Source organism: Psammomys obesus, unplaced genomic scaffold, assembly GCF_907164565.1.
Source record: "Psammomys obesus unplaced genomic scaffold, mPsaObe1.curated_primary_1811, whole genome shotgun sequence".
Lineage (NCBI taxonomy): Eukaryota > Metazoa > Chordata > Mammalia > Rodentia > Muridae > Psammomys > Psammomys obesus.
In genome coordinates this window covers 4,862,327-4,881,821 of record NW_026591450.1, presented here as the reverse complement: position 1 = coordinate 4,881,821, position 19,495 = coordinate 4,862,327, and the positions used below count along the sequence as shown (strand labels likewise).

Below are 19,495 nucleotides of genomic sequence, written 5' to 3'. Positions count from 1 at the left end.
AATCTGAAGTACTGAGCTATGGAAGCCAGCCTTGATTATATTAGGAAGAACATGTCTCAAAACAAACACCACACATACATAACACACACACACACACATACACACACAATTACATACATACATACACATACTCACATAAGCTACTATTTACAATAAAGTAATCAACAGATCCTAAGACCATTATTAGTTTTTTTTTGTTTGTTTGTTTTTTTTTTTTTTTTAGCTTCTACTGAATCACTAACATAAATACTAAAAATTAAGAAATGAGTCGTAGTAGTGAAAAAAAAGATGCAGGCCAGTAGTATATAGATTGTAATAGTCTATGTGCACCAGCAGGTCTTAAAAGATCACCTTTTTATTTTGTTTTGTTCTGTTTTTTGTTTTCAAAATGAGACAGGGTTTCTCTGTGTAGCCCTGGCTGTCCTGGAACTCACTCTGTAGACCAGCTGGCCTCAAACTGAGAGATCCACCTGCCTCTGCCTCCAGAGTACTGGGATTAAAGAAACGTGACACTACACACAGCTAGAGATAGTTTTCTAGAAGGGACTTTTGCCACTTAAGTCTTACTTGGCTAATTTGTCAACTTTCCTCCTCTGAGTGCCTTTGCTGATAGAGATGAAACCTTTCCTATCAGAGTATTGCATATAAACTGATAAATTTATATGCCTACAGCTATAGTTGGAAATAAGAATTCTGATTTGGGGAGCTAAAGAGATGGCTCACTGGTTAAGGACAATGGTTGCTTGTAGTGGAAGTTTTTCTTTTTTTTTAAGCTTAATTATGTGATGTAAATATGTTTTGTTTTAATCCCAAGTGTGGGATATGGGACTGCCTTAGTTTGTCCACAGCTGATAGTTGCGTAGTCTTGGCTGGAGTTCGCGAAATTCTGAGGATTCTGGAAGAGTATACCAGAGCCCAGAAAAAGGAGACTGTGAGAAGAAAGAGGGCTGCTGCTGCATTCGCTGTTTGCTGGTTACCTGGACTGCTGGATATCCTGGCTGTGAAGACTGGAACTGCCTCCAAGGAACTAAGTCCAAAGAGGTCGACGTCCTCTGTACCTTCTAACCTTCCTTGTCTCCTACCTAGGGTCGGGGGTTGGAAGGGAGGTAAAGGTGTAAGGAACCCCAAATAAAATAGAGTTTAAAAGGTAGTACCTACAATTGCTATTTCAAAGGATGTGGGTTTGATTCATAGCATCCAGGTGGCAGCTAACAACCCCTGTATAACTCTAGCCCTGAGGGACCTGATGCCCTCTTCTTGCCTCCACAGGCACTGTATGCCCACAGTACACAGAAATCCATGCATGCCAAATGTCCATGTACATAAAATTAAACAGCTTTATGTGCATGAGCCTCCAGTCTTCTTTTTAAAGCGTGGAAGCTGCCCAGGCAGTCCTTGGATGTGAGAGCCTCCTTTCTCACTCTTCGGAGTGGTTTAACTACAGGACTGAACTGCCAGGCCCAGTTCACTGTGATCAGGTAAAACACAGTAACCACACATAAATGGGTTCATGTACACAAAACAAGCAAACAAACCAGCATTATGAGTTTTCTTTTTAATTTTCTTTTGAGATGGTCTTTTTATGGATCCCCTGGCTGTCCTGCAACTCAATATGTACGCTAGGTTTGTAGGGACTACTTTTGTTTGTCTGGTTTTTTTTTTTTTTTAAACTATTTTATTTATGTTGCTTATATTTCTTTCTCCCTACTTCACCCAAAACCCTTCCAACACCCCAGCACCAGTCAGGACAGAAAGGTTAGTGGGGACAAGGGGTGGAATTCTCTTAGGCTATTTCCTGCTAGTTAGGGTTGTTGGGTTCCTTGGGGCAAGTCCAATCTTTGCTTCAGAATATCTCCAACTTCTTCTCATGCAACTGCATCAACAACAACCAGGAGCAAGGGAGAAGCACCAGCAGCCTTCTTTTTCAGAGCTCCCCAATACTCTTTTGGTTCTGGCATTTATTTCCTCTCCAGAGTCCTCAGATTTCAACTGTCTGAAGCTAGCACAGAGCCCCTTGCAGGGCACGCATGAGGCAAATAGCCTGCTGTTGTGGACAAGCTGAATCAGTCCTATATCCCACACCTGGGAACAAAAACATGTTTACATATCATTAACTAAAACATCTACAACATAGGTTGGTCTTTAATTTGTGGCAACCTTCCTGTCTCTGCCTCCAAGTGATGAGATTATTGGCTTGTACCACCAGGTCCTGCAAATAGTTTGTGTGTTGCTGCTATTGTTCTTTAAAACCTTTTAAATTTATCATTATTGCCAGGGGGGTATACCAGAATGCATGTGTGGAAGCCAGAACTTTTTGGAGTTGGTTTTCTTTCCTTCTTTGCATGGGTTCCAAAGGTGGAATTGAGTTTTCCAGCCTTGCTTAACAAGCAGCTCTGGCCACTGAGCCAACTCTCTAGCACCCCCCTTTCTTTTTTGTGAACTATTAGAGACCACTTAAATTAAAATTTTCTGAGATGAGTCTTGTTTAGGTTAAACTCTTGGGCTCAAGCCACAGTCCTCTGTTAGGCTTTCAAGTAGTCCAGTATACTGGAACATCCCTGAGCCCAGCTCAAAGGGCTTGAGGCTTGCACGATTTAGCCCTGGTTAGCCTAGAACTCACTTTGTTGATGTGGCTGCCTTCCAGGTTCTGGCACTACATGTGTATACCACATCCGGCTTTTACCTGGAGGTTTTTGTTTGTTTTCTCAAGACAAGGTGTCTCTATGTAGCCCTGGCTGTCCGGGAACTTACTCCATAGGCCAGGTCAAAAATTTATATAAAATATAGTCAATAAGTACTATAACTGATGACAAGTGACCAGAACTGATCAGGAACCGGGAATTTCAAATTCACTTTGTTAACTTCTCATAAAGAGCAGATCCATTACGGTTCTTTGACTAAGCTTTGTGAAGAATCTGAGAACAGCGGCGACTGGCACAGGGAAGTCCCTAGAGATTCTAGACCGGAGACACTGCTATCTAAGCAATGGAAGGTACCATCATCAGTTGTGATCCTTCTGCCTCTGCCTCCCTAGTGCTGAGATTACAGGCGTGAACTGACTTACCTAGCATTAGAGTTGACAGTTCTTTCTCTTAAAAGATTTATTATTATTATTACTCATTGCTTTCTTGAGACAGGATTTTTCCATGTATGCCTGGCTGCCCTGGATGGAACTCACTCTATTGACCAAGTTGGCCTGGAGAGCAGAGATCTGTCTGCCTCTGCCTCCCCAGTGCTGGCATTAAAGGCATGTGCCACCATGTCTGGCCTAAGATTTATTATTATTTTTATTTCGTGTGTGTGTGTGTGTTTTGCTTGGATGTTTGTATTCAAACACAAATAGAAAATACAAAATACGAATACAAAACGTTTGTATTCAAGCACAATTGTGGCTGGGCCTGCACAATACAGGCTAACAGAGGGCACTGGACTCCCCGAGACTAGTCACAGAGGGTTATGAGCCAGTACAGAGATGATGAGACCAGAACCCAGGTCCTGTGCAAGAGCAGTGAGTGCATCTAACCACTTAGACATCTCTCCAGCCCCAGAGCTGACATTTTCATACAAAATCCATGTTAAAAAAAAAAACAAAAAAAAACAGGGGCTGGAGGGACGGCTCAGTAGTTAAGAGCACTGTCTGCTCTTCCAAAGGATCCAGGTTCAATTCCCAGCACCCACATGGCAGCTCACAATTGTCTGTAATGCCAATTCCAAGGGATCTGACACCCTCAAGCTAATGCACATCAAATAAAAATTAAATTTCTAAGAAAAGGAAAAAACAAACAAATTATGTGAAGTGCTAGTGAAGTCGAGTCTTGCTTGCCTCCACTGGGTCAATTTTGTACTGATTCAGTGGTTGTAGAGTTTTGTTTTAGAGAATTTTTTTTTTTCCTTTTCATAGCTTGTAGCTGATGTTCATGAAGAGTGAGTATTTAGGACTATGCAGATAATGAAAGGAAATCTCATCAAAGGGTACTTTTCTTTCTTAAGGGATAATTATTCTTCCCATCTCTCTTTTTGATTTTTTTGAGACAGGATTTCTCTGTGTAGCCTTGGTTGTCCTGGACTCGCTTTGTAATCTGAGCGCCGGAGAGGCAGAGGCTAGGCAGATCTCTGAGAATGCTTTTCTTTACAGTTGTGTCATGCTGTCCTTTGCTGGCAAAGTGTTATAGGCGGAGGACAATACCTTATCTTACCTCCATGGATGTAAACTGTCTTGGACCTGCTTTATGATTTGTAGTCGTGACCGTACTTTTATTGGAGCTTGGTTTTTGCTGTTGTTACTTTTTTAAAAATTTGTTTGCCTTCGTGCACTATGTGCATTGTGTGCCTGCCTCTGCCTCTGCCCAGAACTGGGCACGGGATCCCTTAGAAACCGAATCACAGTCTGTTGTTAGCCACCAGATGTGGATGCTGGAAGTCACACCCAGGTCCTCTGGAAGGGCTGCAAGCACTCTTAACTGCTGAGCTGTCGCCCCAGCCCCTCAGAGCTGTTTTCTTTCTGAGACAGGGTCTCACTATAGAGGGACGTAGGACTCACAGAGATCTGCCTGTTTCTTCTGCTTAAGTGCTGGTATTAAAGGCCTGGGCCACTGGCCCAGCATCTCAGAGCTGCTTTTAATGATGTTTCTCCTCTCTTTTCAGATGACAATTGAGAAGCTAATTTAAAAAACAAAAACAAACAAAGAAGGTGTCAGGTAGCAAGCACAATAGTAACAGAACTGGACTGTTTTCTGGGATTTTTTTTTTTCTGGGATTTTTTTTACTCTCCCCCCCTTTAATGGGGTGTTCCGGATGTCTCTACAAATTTGTTCAAATGACAGCTGGACCTGGGAAAGCCATTGCTCCTATTGATTAATACTACTTTTTTTGTTTGTTTTTGGTTTTTTTTTTTTTGAGACAGGGTTTCTCTGTGTAGCCTTGTCTGTCCTGGAACTAACTTTGTAGACCAGGCTGGCCTGAACTCATAGAGATTCCACTTGCTTCTGCTTCCCAAGTGCTGGGATTAAGGCTGTGGACCACCTCCACCACCTGGCTTCTTGTTTTCTTTTTAATGTAAATATCTATACAGATATTATTTAAATCTCTGGAGATACTAGCTATGTTGTCATATTTAGAAAAAAATATACTAGTTTACCATGCTGAGTGGGCATCACAGTAATTAATAGCCATATTGGTCTAGAAACATTAAGCTTATTTTTTCTATTAGTAAAGGAATTACACTGTACATTTGTAAGATCTTATCTATGAGGGATGATTACAGAGCCCAATAAAGAATTCTCTAAACAATGAAACAAAAGATCTGCATCAGGACCTGCTTGATTTCCAGGCCTGATAGGCTAGGATCAGATGAAAGGGGAGGACCTCCCCTATCAGCAGACTGGGGGAGGGGCAAGGAAGGACAAGAGGCGGGAGGGAAGGATTGGGAGATGAGGGAGGGGCCTATAGCTGGGATACAACGTGAATAAATTGTAATAAAAAAAAAAGCGTGATTTCCTGAACCTGAATCTGGTGGCTCACAACCACCTTCCAACTCCAAAGAATCTGAGTCCTCTGACCTTCAAGGGCACGCGCGCGCGCACACACACACACACACACACACACACACCACAGTGCTTCTGTTTGTATTTATGAGATTTGTAATTTTGTATTACAAAGAAATTGCCCTGTTGATCCTCTGGCTGTTAAGTCCGAGTTTGCTGAACTACAAGTGCCATTCATCTTGGGTATTAACTAAGATTTAGTTAATAAAAACGATTTGTTTTTCTTGAGTCGTTTTAAGTCAAACACGGTACATAAAGGGATGGAAGGAAATGGTTATGAGTTTCAAAGATAAAATGTGAAATGTCAGCTAGGCGTTGTGACTCACCTCAGCACTCAGGATTAGGGATAAGGTTGGGTTAAGGCAGGAAGATCAAAGTTCGAGGTCAGCCTGGGCAGCACTGGAAGACTGACAAAAAACAAGCTAGGAGACTTTACAGACATCCCTTGATAGCTGCGGGGTAATCTTGTGAATCCCATCTCCCACGCGCCCTTTCAGGAACACGAACAGCTTTTGGCCACAATCTTACCCACCATTCTCTCCTCTTCCAGTCGTATTTATGCTGCCCAACGCATGCCTTCACGCTTTTGTTCTGTTTCATATCCCACCTGTAGGAGTATGTCGCGCCAACTATCCTTCAATTCAATCCTTGGCGCCAACAACCAGGTAGGTCTGTTTCTAAGGTGAACCGGGTTTACGAATCTTACTTAGCCTTGCCATTTAAATCATAAACGCTTCGGAAGCAAACCCCGTAAAAAGCACACTTAAATCCAACCCAACTTCTTGAGACCTAAAAAGACTCCCCAGATCATTACCTTGGGTTTCGCTAATGTACACGTTGTTCTCAAGTACAAAACAGCCCGGCTTTAAGAACCAGGGACCAAGTCAAGCCTCCAGCCAGGCCACTTTGGCTTTGGGGCGCGACGTGCTAACTGTATAGTTATGAAGCGCACCCCCTAACACGGAGGTGTAGTTTCCGAGGAGTGCGTCCTACACACTGCACGCTTAGGAGCATCCAACTTAACCCCAGTCTAGCCAGGCGCTCATCGGTCAACACGCGCACAGGGGGAACAGTGGGACCCCGCGCCGCGAGCCTGGCAGAGCCGGGGAGCGCAGCGCGGCCGCGGTGACGTCAGAGCCCCGGCTCTACCCCGGGGCCCCGCTCCGTCTCCCGGTCCCACCCTGGAGCCCACCCGTGACCGCGGAGGGGGGGAGGGAGGGGACGCGCCAAGCGGCGCCCAGGGTTCCGAGCCCCAGCGTCGGCCGCGCGGGGACCCCCGGGACCGGCGCCTGCGGCTGCCGCGCCTACATGCCCCACTTCCTTCCCGGAGCCCGCATGGCGCGGGGGTGGGGTGGAGAGAGGCGCCAGGACCCCGGAGCCCGGGGCGGCGGAGGCCCCGGGGCGACGCGACGGCGAGCCGCCTTCCCGCCAGGGACCCCGAGGCGCTGGGAGCGGTCTTCCCGCCGCTCGCCCGAGCTCGCGGTCCCCGCGAGGCCCGGGGTGGGCGTGGCCTGCAGCGCGCGAAGCTCCGCCCCGCCCCGCGGCCTGCTGGACTGGCCGGGTCCGCGCCCGCCGCTCTCTTCCTCTGCGCGGCGGCGGCGGCGGCGGCCTGCTCTGCGTTCGCGAAGCTCGGCCCGCGTGGGCGCTCGTGGGCTGCGGGGGCCCCGCGCGCGGCGCGCCTCCGTTCGCTCTCCGCGGGGGCTCGGAAGTGACGTGCGGTAACCCCTGCAGGGGCGCGTTTGAATCGGTTCCCGGCTCGCCTCCCGGCCGCCACCGGGGAGGAGGCCCGGAGCCGCGGCGGCTGCGGCCGAGGGCACGCGAGGGGGGTCGGCGTGGCCGCGGAGCGCGCTCGAGGCCCGCCGAGCGGCCTCTCCCTGTGCCCCCAACATGGCAGCGGCGGGCGCGAGCGAGCCCCGCCGCCTCTCGGCCGCGTCCCACAGGGATGGCGCCGTCGACGGCTGTAGGACGGTGTACTTGTTCGACCGGCGCGGGAAGGAGTGTGAGCTCGGGGAGCGCTCGCTGCAGGTCTCGGAGCGCACGACCTACGCGAGGTTCCGCGCTTCGGTGTGCCAGGTAGGCTTCGGTGCCCGGGAGGGATGCTCGCGAGCCGCCGGGGGTGGGCGGCCCGCGGCCTGGCCGCCATAAACTTGTCAGACGGCTCTGGGTCCCCGCGGCCTTGGCCTCTCTCCCGGGGGCCCCCGCCCCGGATGGTCCTCGGCTGGACGTCCCCGCCGGCCGAGGAGGATGGGGTCCCGCCCCTCCGTGGGCCTCGCCGAGCCTCGAGTTCGGGACCTCGAAGTTAGTGGCGCTTATCGGATTTGGGGGCTGCTTAATCGTCGAGTGTTTAGTTCGTCGTCCTGGAGGAGAAGCACCTGCGTCTGTCTCCGTCACTGCAAAAGTAGGCTGCGGAGTTGTGTCCGCGCTGTAGTCAGCGTTGCGAGGGTCACGCCTTTTGGAGGTGGTGAGATTCCGGGAGTTCGCGTACCCCAGGTTCAAGGAGGTGATGTACTCGTTCTCCAGGTTGCGTTAGAGAGTTTGCGTGGCCCGTCCCTGCAGGATTCTTCTGCACAGTAACATTGAGTTGGGTTAGTATTTGGAGCTGTCCTTCGGGTTTTCTGAGAGCCAAGCTTTTTGGGAGTTCCTGTACTACTCCGAGTGTCCATGGGAATAAAAAGAATGAGTGTACCAGCTTGAAAAATTAATGACCATGTAGCAAAACCTGCTTTATATTTTGAGGTGCCTTGTGGATTGTGGTGTTTAGGGGAGGGAAGTTGTGGGATTTTGTTTTGAGACAAGGTTTTGCCGTGTAGCTCTGGCTAGCCTAGAGGTCCCTACGTTGACCAGGTTGGCCTCGAACTTTCCATCATCCTTCTGCCTTTGCTGTCCAGTGTTGGTACAAATAGGCCCAACTGGCACATTTCTGTGCTCTGAGCCTTTAAAAGAAGGAATATGGTAATGCTTGAATTAAGCACAGAAACAGTTTCAAAAGAAAGACGTTTGAAGTGGTGTTTTGCCTGCAGAAAACTTAAATTTAGGAACGGCCTAGGACAGTGGTTCTCAGCCTTTCTAGTGCTTCGACCTATAATACAGTTGCCCGTGTTGTGGTGTAATGTAAATATCTGTGTTTTCCTGTGGTCAGAACCAGAGGCCCAGGACATACACTTTGTACATTTGTTGAAACAATTTATATTGAGTATTATTTTGCCAAGGTGTGAACGTTCTTATGTTTGTAGTTCTGTTTCCACTGTCTTGACATGTGCTAACTGTTCACACAAATTGGAATGGACACATAAATCAGGACTAGGTAACTAGGTAACTGTGAAGTTCATTCATTCTGTGCTTGTGTATGTGGAGGTAGAGTGTCAGAATGTCTTGTTGAGTCTGAGTCTTGCATTGTAGCCAATAATAGCCAAGGCTGTCCCTGAGCTCTGCATGTATCTCAGTGCCAACGGTTTAAAAACTGGAGCCTCAGTATTACCCCTATGACCTTCCTCTTTCATAGCACTGTAATGCATGTTTTAATTTTGTTAATATAGTTTCAGTTACTATCACCAGGATTAGTTTTTACAAGAAAAGTTTTTATTTGATTACTATTTTATATATATGGATGTTTGCCTGCATGCATGTCTGTGCTCTGGTTTTGTTTGTTTCTCTTTCCAGACAGGGTTTCTCCATCTGACTCTCCCCCCCTAAGTGTTGGGATTAAAGGCATGGGCCACTTAGCCGGGCTGTGCGCTGCTTCTTGCCTGGTGCCTTCAGAGACTAGAGGAGGATGTCTTGTGAGCTGGCATATGGGTGCTGGGAATCAAACCCAGGTCCTCTGCAAGAACAAGTACTCCTAACTGCTCAGCCCCAAAAATGTCTGTCTTGATTACAGACTTCACAGAATTGGGTGTGATTTCTTTAGTACCACTGCTTACATAACAACTAAAATTTACTTACAGAATTGTGATTTTTAGTACTGCTACCATAAACATTTTAAAATTCATAACTTTGTTTTGTTGGTTTTTCAAGACACGCTTTCTCTGTGTTTCACGTTGTAGACCAGGCAAGCCTCGAACTCGGCTCTGACTGCCTCTGCCTCCCAGAGTGCTGGGATTACAGGCGTGCACCACCACAGCCTGCTAGATTAATAACTTTTTGGTTGTTTCAGGAACATCTTTTAAGGTTTTTTTCCTTTTCACATTTTTATGTGTATGTGCACACACTTGGCTTTGCCAGTGCACATGTGGAGGGCAGAGAACAACTTGAGCAAGTTGGTTCTTTCCTGCTCTGATTGTCAGACTCTGCAGCGCTCTTATCACTAGGCCATCCCTCCACCCCATGTGTTTTTGTTTGTGTTTAAATCTTTAAACACAAGGTCTCTCCCTCTCCTTGTAACCCAGGGTGACCCCAGACTTGTGGCAGTCCTCCCGCCTCAATACTTCAGAGCGTTAAGGTTATAGTTGGGTTTCCATGTTTTGCCAAGTTTTCTCGTTGATGGTAGGTTGCTTTTTTCTTTGCCCACGTGCTGGGCTGGGATCGTAGATGTGGGTCATTTGCACCCTGCTGCTGTTGTTTTAAAGATTTATTTATCTTCTTCGCATTGCCGGTGTGAGGGTGTAGGACTCCTAGAACTGGAGTTGGAGCTGGGAGCCACATGTGGTTGCCGGGAGCTGAACCCAGCCCCTCTGGGAGAGCAGCCGGGGCTCTGAGCACGGAGCTGCCTCCAGCCCTGTTGCTATTTTTTTTTTGTTTTTGTTTTTTTGCTTGTTTTTTTTTTTGTTGTTTTTTTTGTTTGTTTATTTTTTTGTGACTAGGTTTATCTTTGTAGCCCTGGCTGTTCAGGAACTCACTCTGTAGACCAGGTTGGCCTCAAACTCACAAAGGTCCACCTGCCCTGCCTCCTGAGTGCACCCAGCATTAATTTTATTTAATGAATTACTTATTTTATGTAGACGAGTGCTCTTATCTTTATGTACACTCGAATGCCAGAAGAGGGATGTGAGATGTAATTTTAAATTGCTTTTCAGAATTTCCCTTCTCTTTGGAAATACGCTATTTTTCCCTTTCCTCTGTGAAATAAATGTGTAACTCTTTAGATATGTTAGACAAATAGCAAATACTACTGGTCTTTTTATACAGACCTAGACATTCACTCTTGGCAAGGTAACTCATTTAAATTGGATAATAAAAGGTAAATTAGTGTTCAAGTCCCAGACCCCTGTACTTTGCGTGTACATTTCTCCTTCCTTTTTTGCTATAAGAAACGTGTTTCTCTTAAGATTTATTTATCTTATGTGCATTGGTGTTACTCCTGCATCCCCTACACCTTTGCATTTTCAGCTTAATAACAAAGAAAGTATTTCTTTTAATAAATTTCCTTTACCTTGTTTGTTTATTCTAGAAACAACAAAGGAAACTTGAATAGAAATGAGAGAGGGGAAATAGTAAGAAAAAAAAAAGCTAGGCATAGAGTTAGGAAGACTTAATTTTTTTTTTTTAAACTAACCTACCTTTTAAAAAATTTATTTTTCTGTGTCTGAGTGTTTTGCCTGCAGTGTGTCTGTGCACCACATGAGTACCTGGTACTTTCGGAGGTCAGGAAAGGGCAGTGGAGCCCCTGGAACTGATTATGGGTGCTTAGAGTCAAACACAGGTCCTCTGCAAGAGTGACAGGTGCTCTTAAGCTCTGAGCCATCTACAGAGCCCATGGTTTCTGTTCCCCAGGTGAAGGACTGAATCAATCACCTAAATTACATACAGGATTACAGAGGTTTCAGTTGACCTAGGGTTGCTAAGTGGCCTAGGCTGGCTGAGGATCCTGGGGATTGAACTCAGGTTGTTGGACTTGGCAGTGAGTACCTTCACTCGCCCTAGGTTTGTCTCTGAGAGTTTCGTGGGTCCTTGTGTAGCTGAGGATGGCTTTCTCTGTGTCCCATGCTGGGGTTACATGGTGAGATACCACTCCCTGATGTGCAGTATTACAGAAATGTCCCCCTGTCTGACAGTATTATGTGACCTACCTATTTCCATATGTATCTTGGAAACTATGATTTAGCTGAAAGGCTTCATTATATTTAAATTAGTAGTATCAGCCTTTTTTGGGTGGTTTCAGCTGGATTCATCGATTAAATTCTGATTTAGTGGCTGCCTATTTTTGTTGTTTTGTTTTGTTTTAGACAGGGTCTTAATATAACCCTGGCAGGCCTCGCCTGGAACTTCTGGCAGCCCACTTGCCTCTGATTCCTAGATTCTGTTGCAGGTATCTGCTAACACACCCAATTTTTAATTTTAATTTTTATCTATTCTAACACACCCAGTTTTTAATTTTTGAGACAGTGTCTTGCTTTATAAAAGCTCAGCTCTGCCTGGAGTCACTCTTTAGCCCAGGGTGGCCTCCAATTTAAAGCAGTCTTCCTGTTCCTGTCTCTTTTAGAGTTGTTGTCATTTGTGTTTTTCTTTTTTTATTTGTGTTTTTTTTTTCTTTTTTAAAAATTTTATTTAGTTAGTTAGTCTGCAGGGTATGGGTGCTGTGGCACATATGGTAAGGAAGCCTTTTGTGCCTCCTTTCAGTTCCTCTTTTTGATTGGTAATTTGAGTTAAAAACGTAATAATGTTTTTAGACAGATGTCAGGCTTCTCTAGGCATCTTGTAGCACATGCATTCATACCTTAGTGCTATAAAATACATTTTCTCCCAACATTTCACATACCTCATTTGTATGAAATGAGTGTTACATTAATGCTTTGTTTCAAATAAATTGGTTCCTTATGTAATGGAGTGGTGGAGGATGTCTTTGGCTGGTTTCTCTTGCTGTTAAAATCAAGGGCTTTTGAGATGACTCAGTGGATAAAAGTCCTTGCCACCAAGCCTAAGGACCTGAGTCCCATATCCAGGGCCCAAATGGTGGAAGGAAAAAATGACTCTCTTAGGTTGTTCTCTGACCCCTACATATATGCTATTGCCAGACATGTCCCCCATAAATGAATGAATGAATAAATGTAAAAACTTTAATCGTTTCAAAATGTCTCACCCAATCACTAGTGGTTTTTTATTTTTAAGATGTTGTAATTCGTTCTTTAGCAGTTTTGTATATGTATACAACATATCTTACTCATACCCAATCTAAATCTTGTTCCCGCCTTACCTCCCTAGCTTTCCCCTACCTGCCCTTACGGAAGGAATCCCGTTAATGCCGCTTACAGGTGTGGTGCTATCCATCAGAGCATGGGTAACTTACCAGCAGCCACACCTCAAAGAAAAGGACACCTCCTTCCCAGTTGACAGCAGTCTCAGTTGCCATAGCGCCTCAGCTAGGGGTAGTGCCTCAGCTCCTTTCCTGTCCACATGATGTTCACCAGCTTGATTTTCTGTACGTCTTGCGCAGGTAACAGAAGCTGCTGTCCAGTAAATAACATTTCACAGCACTCTTCCCCATCTTACAGCTCTTGCATCCTGCTATATGTTCCAGCTCTTACTGATACAGTGTTCATTTAGGCCTGAGCATAGTCTCTTTTTCTCAGCCTATGGCCAATTATGAGTCTCTGCATTGACTGCTGCCTACTCCAAAGAAAAGCTCTGGCTGTGAGTATAACCATAACTATTTAGAAGGCAGTGACAACATGCCCATTTAACACAACAGCAACATTCAGGGCCAGTCAGAAGCAGGTATGTCACTATTTTATCAGGAGTGTCTTGCCTGCAGGTCAGCGGGGATCCACTGCTGGGGAAGCCCACTGTGACTTTCCTATCTGCCTGGCACTGTGAAAGCTAGCCATCAGAAAGGAGGTTTCCTGTCACTTCCTACTTGATCTGGAAGTGTGCTACGTCTTCAGTAATGGGGTGTTAGCATACTGTTGTGGTGGGCAAATAAGAGCAATAGCCTGTATTGTTCTGGAGGGTTTTGGGACCTCTCTGACCAATAGCCTTTAGGAGGGTGGCCTGTGCCTGGCACCGAGATTTTCTTTCTGGAGGAAGCATTGTCCATCTCTTCAGGGCACCTCTGTTCAAATGTCTTTACAGTTCTTTAAAATTACATATATATGTATATACACACATATCTTATTCTTTGATAATTTAGACAGGATATTTTGACTACATCCACTTTTCCCTCCTTACCCAACTTTGTGTCCTTTTTTATTTTTTTAAAAGTCCATTTATGCTGCCCATATACCCTTGGGATTGGAGCTATATGCTGGAGCACAGTGGCTATACCACAGATAAACCAGTGGCTATAACCTTAAATATGATTCTCTCTCTCCTAGTAGCTATCTGTAATTATCATTTCAGCTAGTGGTAGGACTTATGCTTGCCTTTTCCCTCCATCACTGGGATTTTATCTGGCTTGGGCTTGTGTAGGTCTGTGTATTCTTTCACAACTACTTTGGGTTTGTGTGTGCAGCTGTCCTGTTGTATCTGGAAAATACTAGTTCCTTGTAGTCACACACTCCCAAGCCCCTTTCCAGAATGAACCCTGAACCTTGAGGAGACTAGGTAGGATACAGATAGACAATTTAGGGTGGAGCGTTCCAGTCTCTTTTTCTCTGTACCTTGATCACTTGTGGGTCTGTGTAATGATTGTTTATTACAAGAAGAAGCATCTCTTGTGAGGGTTGAGAGATAACACTAATGTATGGGTATAATGAAAAGTCATTAAAAGATGTGAGCTTAATAGAAGAGTAGTTGGTTCCCCACTTGGGACTGTTACCTGTCTAGCCATAGGTTCCTCTTGTGAAGAGGGCCTTAAACCCCGTTAGGAAGTTGTTCATGCTCATGTCACTAAATAGCCCTCCCTGGTGGCCTGGAACTCAGAGAGTTGCATGCCTCTGCCTTTCAGTTTCATGTGCTGGGCTTAAAGGCATGTGCCACCATCCCCAAGGAATTATATATTTGTAATTAGCATACAAAGTAGTGGGTTTTCTGTGAGGCTTTTTATACATCCTCAGTGTTGGTTTACAAATCTTCCCCCTCTTTGTCCACCTCATCCATTGCTACATCCCCACACAAACCTTTAACTCCAACACCCTGTCTACTTCCATATCACATCCGTTTCTACACTGCCCTCTTCCCTTTCAAGGCCTGTCTCCTTCTCCCTCTTTTTGGCTTCGTGACCTCTATATATATACACTCCAGATTAATTATAGAAATCTTAATAATCTGAAGCTGAGATCCACATATGTAAGAGGTCATGCATTTGTTTTCCTGGGCTTGAATTCCCCATGGAGTGTATTTTCTAATTCTATCCATCATTCTGAAAATTTTGTAAACTTATCTTTCTTTGTAGTTGAACAAAATTCCACTGTGTATATACCATATTTTCATTATCTGATGATTGTCACATATGATCTGGGAAGCAAATAGCAAACAAAAACAAACATTGTTAAATAAGCAATTTGTATGGCTTATAGTAATTAATTTTGCAAACTCAAAATTTAAAAATGCCGAGTTTTATATTTTCTAGACAAATAAGTATTGTAGTTGTTGCAAAATTATATCAGTATGTCCACATTCTTGCAAATGTGAATAGTGCGTTTATTTCCTTTAAGTAATAATTGGTTTTATTTCTTTTATTTTGGATAGACAATTGGTATTTCATCTGAAGAAAAATTTGTTATTACAACTACAAGTAGGAAAGAAATTACCCGTGATAATTTTGGTAAGTAAGCAGTTTCCTTTTGTATTTATTTACTATGTAGTGATACAGCAATAGCTGTACACCGCCATCTGTCCAAAGTATTGATAATTTGGAGTACTGTGGGGCGTGAGAGAAGAATGGCCTTTTGTCTTCACAGAGGTCACATTTTTCCTGCTGTCAGTTGGGTCTGTGGAAAATGAGGCCTTATTTGGGCACCCACAAAACTGAGCTCTTAGCAAATTTGAATTCTTTCATTACTTTTTAACCTTTTAAAAAAAGTTTTCATAACCTGCCAGATTTTACACCACATGTAGCCCAAAGTGCCCTGGACCTGGAGTACTCCTTGAGTACTGGGCTTACAGGTGTGCCTCCCCATGTCTAGGTTGGTTGCTTTTCTTTTTAAAACAGTGTACTTTTAGCATTTTAGAATTATGTATAGTATGTGTGTCTGTGTATGGATGTATGCACATGTGAGTGCAGGTATCTACAGAGTCCAAAAGAGGGTGTCAGGTCTGCTGGCACTGGAGTCACCCACCATGAGTGCTGGGAGCTCATCTCGGGTCTTCTGGGAGAGCAGCAGGTGCTCTTGATTGCTGAGCCTTCTCTGGGTCCTGTTTTTTCCTCTGTAAATGAAACAATAAAGAATTCTCCATTCTTGTTGATACCACTCCAATACAAACCCTCATCTGATTGTTTTGTGATAACTGCTTTTTTTTCTGTTAGTATTTTTTTATTGTTTATTATTATTAGTTACATTTTATTAACTCTGTATCCCAGCTGTATCCCACTCCTTTATTCCCTCCCAATCCCACCCTCCCTCCCTCAGCTTCTCCCTGCCCCTTTCCAAGTCCAATAACTTTAACTTCTTAAGAATTGAGTGTTAAAAAAAAAAAAAAAGAATTGAGTGTTTTGAAGGCAGGCAAGGTGGCTCACACCTTTAGTCCCAGCAGAGGGATTAAAGCAGCGGCAGGGGATCTCTGAGTTCAGGGTCAGCCTACTCTCCGGCTGAGTGCCAGGACAGCCAGGAGGGCTACACAGAGAAACCCTGTCTCAAACAAACAAAGAAACAAACAAACAACAAACCAACCCCCCCCAAAACAAAAACAAAAAAACCCAAGAAAAGAATTGAGTGTTGGCACTGAAGAGATGGCACGTGTTGCTCTTGCAGGGGACCCAGGGTCAGTGCCCAGCACGCACGAGGTGGCTCGTAACCGTCCCTAACTCCAGTGGAGGAGATCTCATGCTTTCTGATCTCCGTAGCACAGGCATGCACGTAATGCACAGACATGCATGCAGACAAAACATCCACACACATGAAATAAGTAGTCAAGAAAAAAGGGTTTAAAACCTGGCTATGTGGTATTTGACTCTAAGCTGAGCAATTAGGATGTGGAGTCAGAGGGATAATGAGTTAGGCCAAGGTTGGCCTGTATGAGGTGCCCTATCTCAAAAAATATTTGAGTTTTTCAACTTTTCATTATGTGAAAACACAAAATGCTCTACCTGTGAGGAAGCAGGCCTTCACTAGACACCAGTCTTGGATTTTCCAAAACGTAACAGATTATGAGATATAAACTTGTGTTTTACTGTATCTTTAAAACTTTTTTACTTACACATGTGTATTTGAATATGTGTGTGTATTCGTGCAGAGATCTGAGGACGCTTTGTGAGTAGTTTTCTACAGTGTGGGTCAGGGATTGAACTCAGGTCATCAGGTTTTGATAGCTAGTACCTTTGCCCATTGAGCGAGCTGACTCAATCTGTGATGGTTTTTACAGAATTAAAAATAAAAAGAAAATGTTCTTCAGCTGCCATAGTAGCTTACACCTGTAATCCCAGCACTCAGGAAGCTAAGGCAGGAGACTTGCCCAGAGTTGGAGGCCACTTTGGGCTATATAGTGACAAACTCAGGTTGCAGGGAGATCCTGTTTGAACAAACAAACAAACACATGATGCTGGGCATAGTAATGTACAGTTGTAATTCAGGCACTTGGGTGGCAGAAGGACCTCTACCTCTCAAAGGTCAAGGCCTATCTACATAGTGAATTCCAGGTTAGTGAGAGTTACCCAATTTCCAATAAATAAATAAACATTTCAGAACTGCTCACATTGGCACACATGTATTCCTGAGGCAGGAAGGTGAGTTGGAGGCCAGCCAGCGATAATATCATGAGACCCTGTCTTTAAAACAACACAACACACTAAACAAGGACCACTGCAATGGATGAGTGGGTAAAAACACTTGTCTCAGAAGTCTGACAGCTTGAGCTTGATCCCTAGAACCCACAGTGGAAAGAGAGAACTGAGTTCAGAAGGATGTCCTCTGACTTCTGCATGTGTACTGTGGTATGTATTTTCCCACATGTGTGCTGCATATGTGCATGCACACACACACCAAACTAACAAAGAAACTTAAGTGTATTTTAAAGTTGTAGAAATATTTATGCCTGTTCCATTCATGCTCTTTATATTTACAACTGGAATTTGTAAATAGATCCATTGACAATTTACTTATACCATTAAGAGCATTCCATAGACACAATTTACATATTCAGAATAAATTCACTGAGTTTGTGATGCTACCCTAACACTTATGATTTTAACTCTGATTACAGATGAAACTGTTAAAGATGGAGTCACTCTGTACCTGCTACAGTCAGTTGACCAATCTCTGTTGACAGCGACAAAAGAAAGAATTGACTTCCTACCTCACTATGACACTCTGGTTAAAAGTGGCATGTATGAATATTACGCAAGTGAAGGACAGAACCCTTTGCGTAAGTAATCTGTTGGTACACATTTTCGATTAATCTCTTTTATCCTTTATTCACATATGCTATTACTTCACATTCCTTTCTTTCTACTTTATTACAAGGCCATGGTAACTTATTTTGATCTTCTTTTAGATCCAACTAAAATTGGGATTTTTGTTTGTTTAAATTTTTTTTTAATTTTTTAAGCTGGTCGTGGTGGTGCATGCCTATGATCCTAGCACTCTGGAAGGCAGAGGATCTCTGTGAGTTTGAGGCCAGCCAGATCTACAAAGTGAGTCCAGGACAGCCACTGCTACACAGAGAAACCCTGTCTCAAGCTCCGCCCCCCGCAAATTTTTTTTAAAAATATTTATTCATGTATGTGTGGATGTATGCCACGTGAATATGGTTTCCCAGGAAGGCCAGAAGAGGGTGTCAGATTTCCCGGAACTGGACTTAGAAGCAGTTGTCATCCACTGGGATGGATAGGGGAGAGTGCTGGAAACCAAACCCAGGTCCTTCTCAAGAGCAGCAAGTGCTCTTAACTGTTGAGCAGGTCCCTCCCAGTCTTTTTCTTTTAATTGTGTGATGTGCGTGTGCAGGTGTGTACGCCATAGTGTCCATGTGAAAGTCGGAAGGCAGCTCCTCACCTTCTACCATGTTTCAGGCTGGGTGTTTGTTAGCCACTGCTGCGGCTGCCAGGGAAACTGGGCTGTAAGCTTCCAAAGACTCTCTCGCCCTTGCTAGAGGCATACAGCTGTGTGTTACTACACATGTGTTTTTTACGTGGGCTCTGGGGATCCAGAGTTACTAAGATTGCACAGCAATGTTAACCACTTAGACATCTCCCCCGCCCAGAAACCAACTTTAAAGGAAGAGCAGTCACCTTTATGCCCTACCTAGTGCTAGGTGTGCTTGAGTACGCTCAGCATCTTGTACTAGATACAACTCTCCTCTCTTTATAGACGACTTTTCCTGTTGGCTGTAAACCACCTCCAGTTCAGAAGATACCTTTTACCTTACACTTATTTATTTTTTACTTATTTACTCTGGATTAAACCTAGAGCCTTGCGAATACAGGTTAAGCATTCTACTGTTGAGTTATAACCAGTCCCTACTTTGTAAATTTATGTAGTGAAATTGTAAGAATAAATTTGTGTGCCTGTTTCTATGTATTTAATTTCTCCTAAACCTTTACAACTTGCCTGGTTTATAATTAGAGACTGCTTATTACATATCAGATGGTTTACCAGATCTTTGACTCTGTCAAAGTACTTTATGCTATTAACATACTCATTAAAAACCATATTAAATTTTTTCCCTTAAATGTATTTTACTGTTAGAAATGAGAAAAACTGGTAAATGAATAGAATATGAAAAATAGTTACATCGCTACTACCTGAATATAATCATCACCACCTTTGATGTTTATCATTTCGTATCTTTTTCTGTGAGTTGATTTTTTTAAGAATATATTTATGTGTGAAGTGCAGAAGCTGTATTAATAGACAACTAAAACACTGTTTCATGGCTCGCCTCCCTCTGTGTCCTGCTCCATCTACTTTCAGACCATCTTCATTTGT

The 19,495-nt window shown here is 44.1% G+C and overlaps 1 protein-coding gene across 1 annotated transcript in view; it reads left to right on the top strand.

The window, feature by feature from the left end:
* The first annotated feature begins 7,117 nt into the window (after positions 1 to 7,117).
* Positions 7,118 to 19,495, top strand: part of Smchd1 (structural maintenance of chromosomes flexible hinge domain containing 1) — a 112,957-nt gene continuing 100,579 nt past the window's right edge. Inside the window, exons 1-3 of the mRNA XM_055610118.1 lie at positions 7,118 to 7,616; positions 15,105 to 15,180; positions 17,775 to 17,936. Coding sequence (XP_055466093.1) covers positions 7,431 to 7,616; positions 15,105 to 15,180; positions 17,775 to 17,936 — 424 coding nt within the window. The 5' untranslated portion in view covers positions 7,118 to 7,430. The remainder of the gene's footprint in view (positions 7,617 to 15,104; positions 15,181 to 17,774; positions 17,937 to 19,495) is intronic.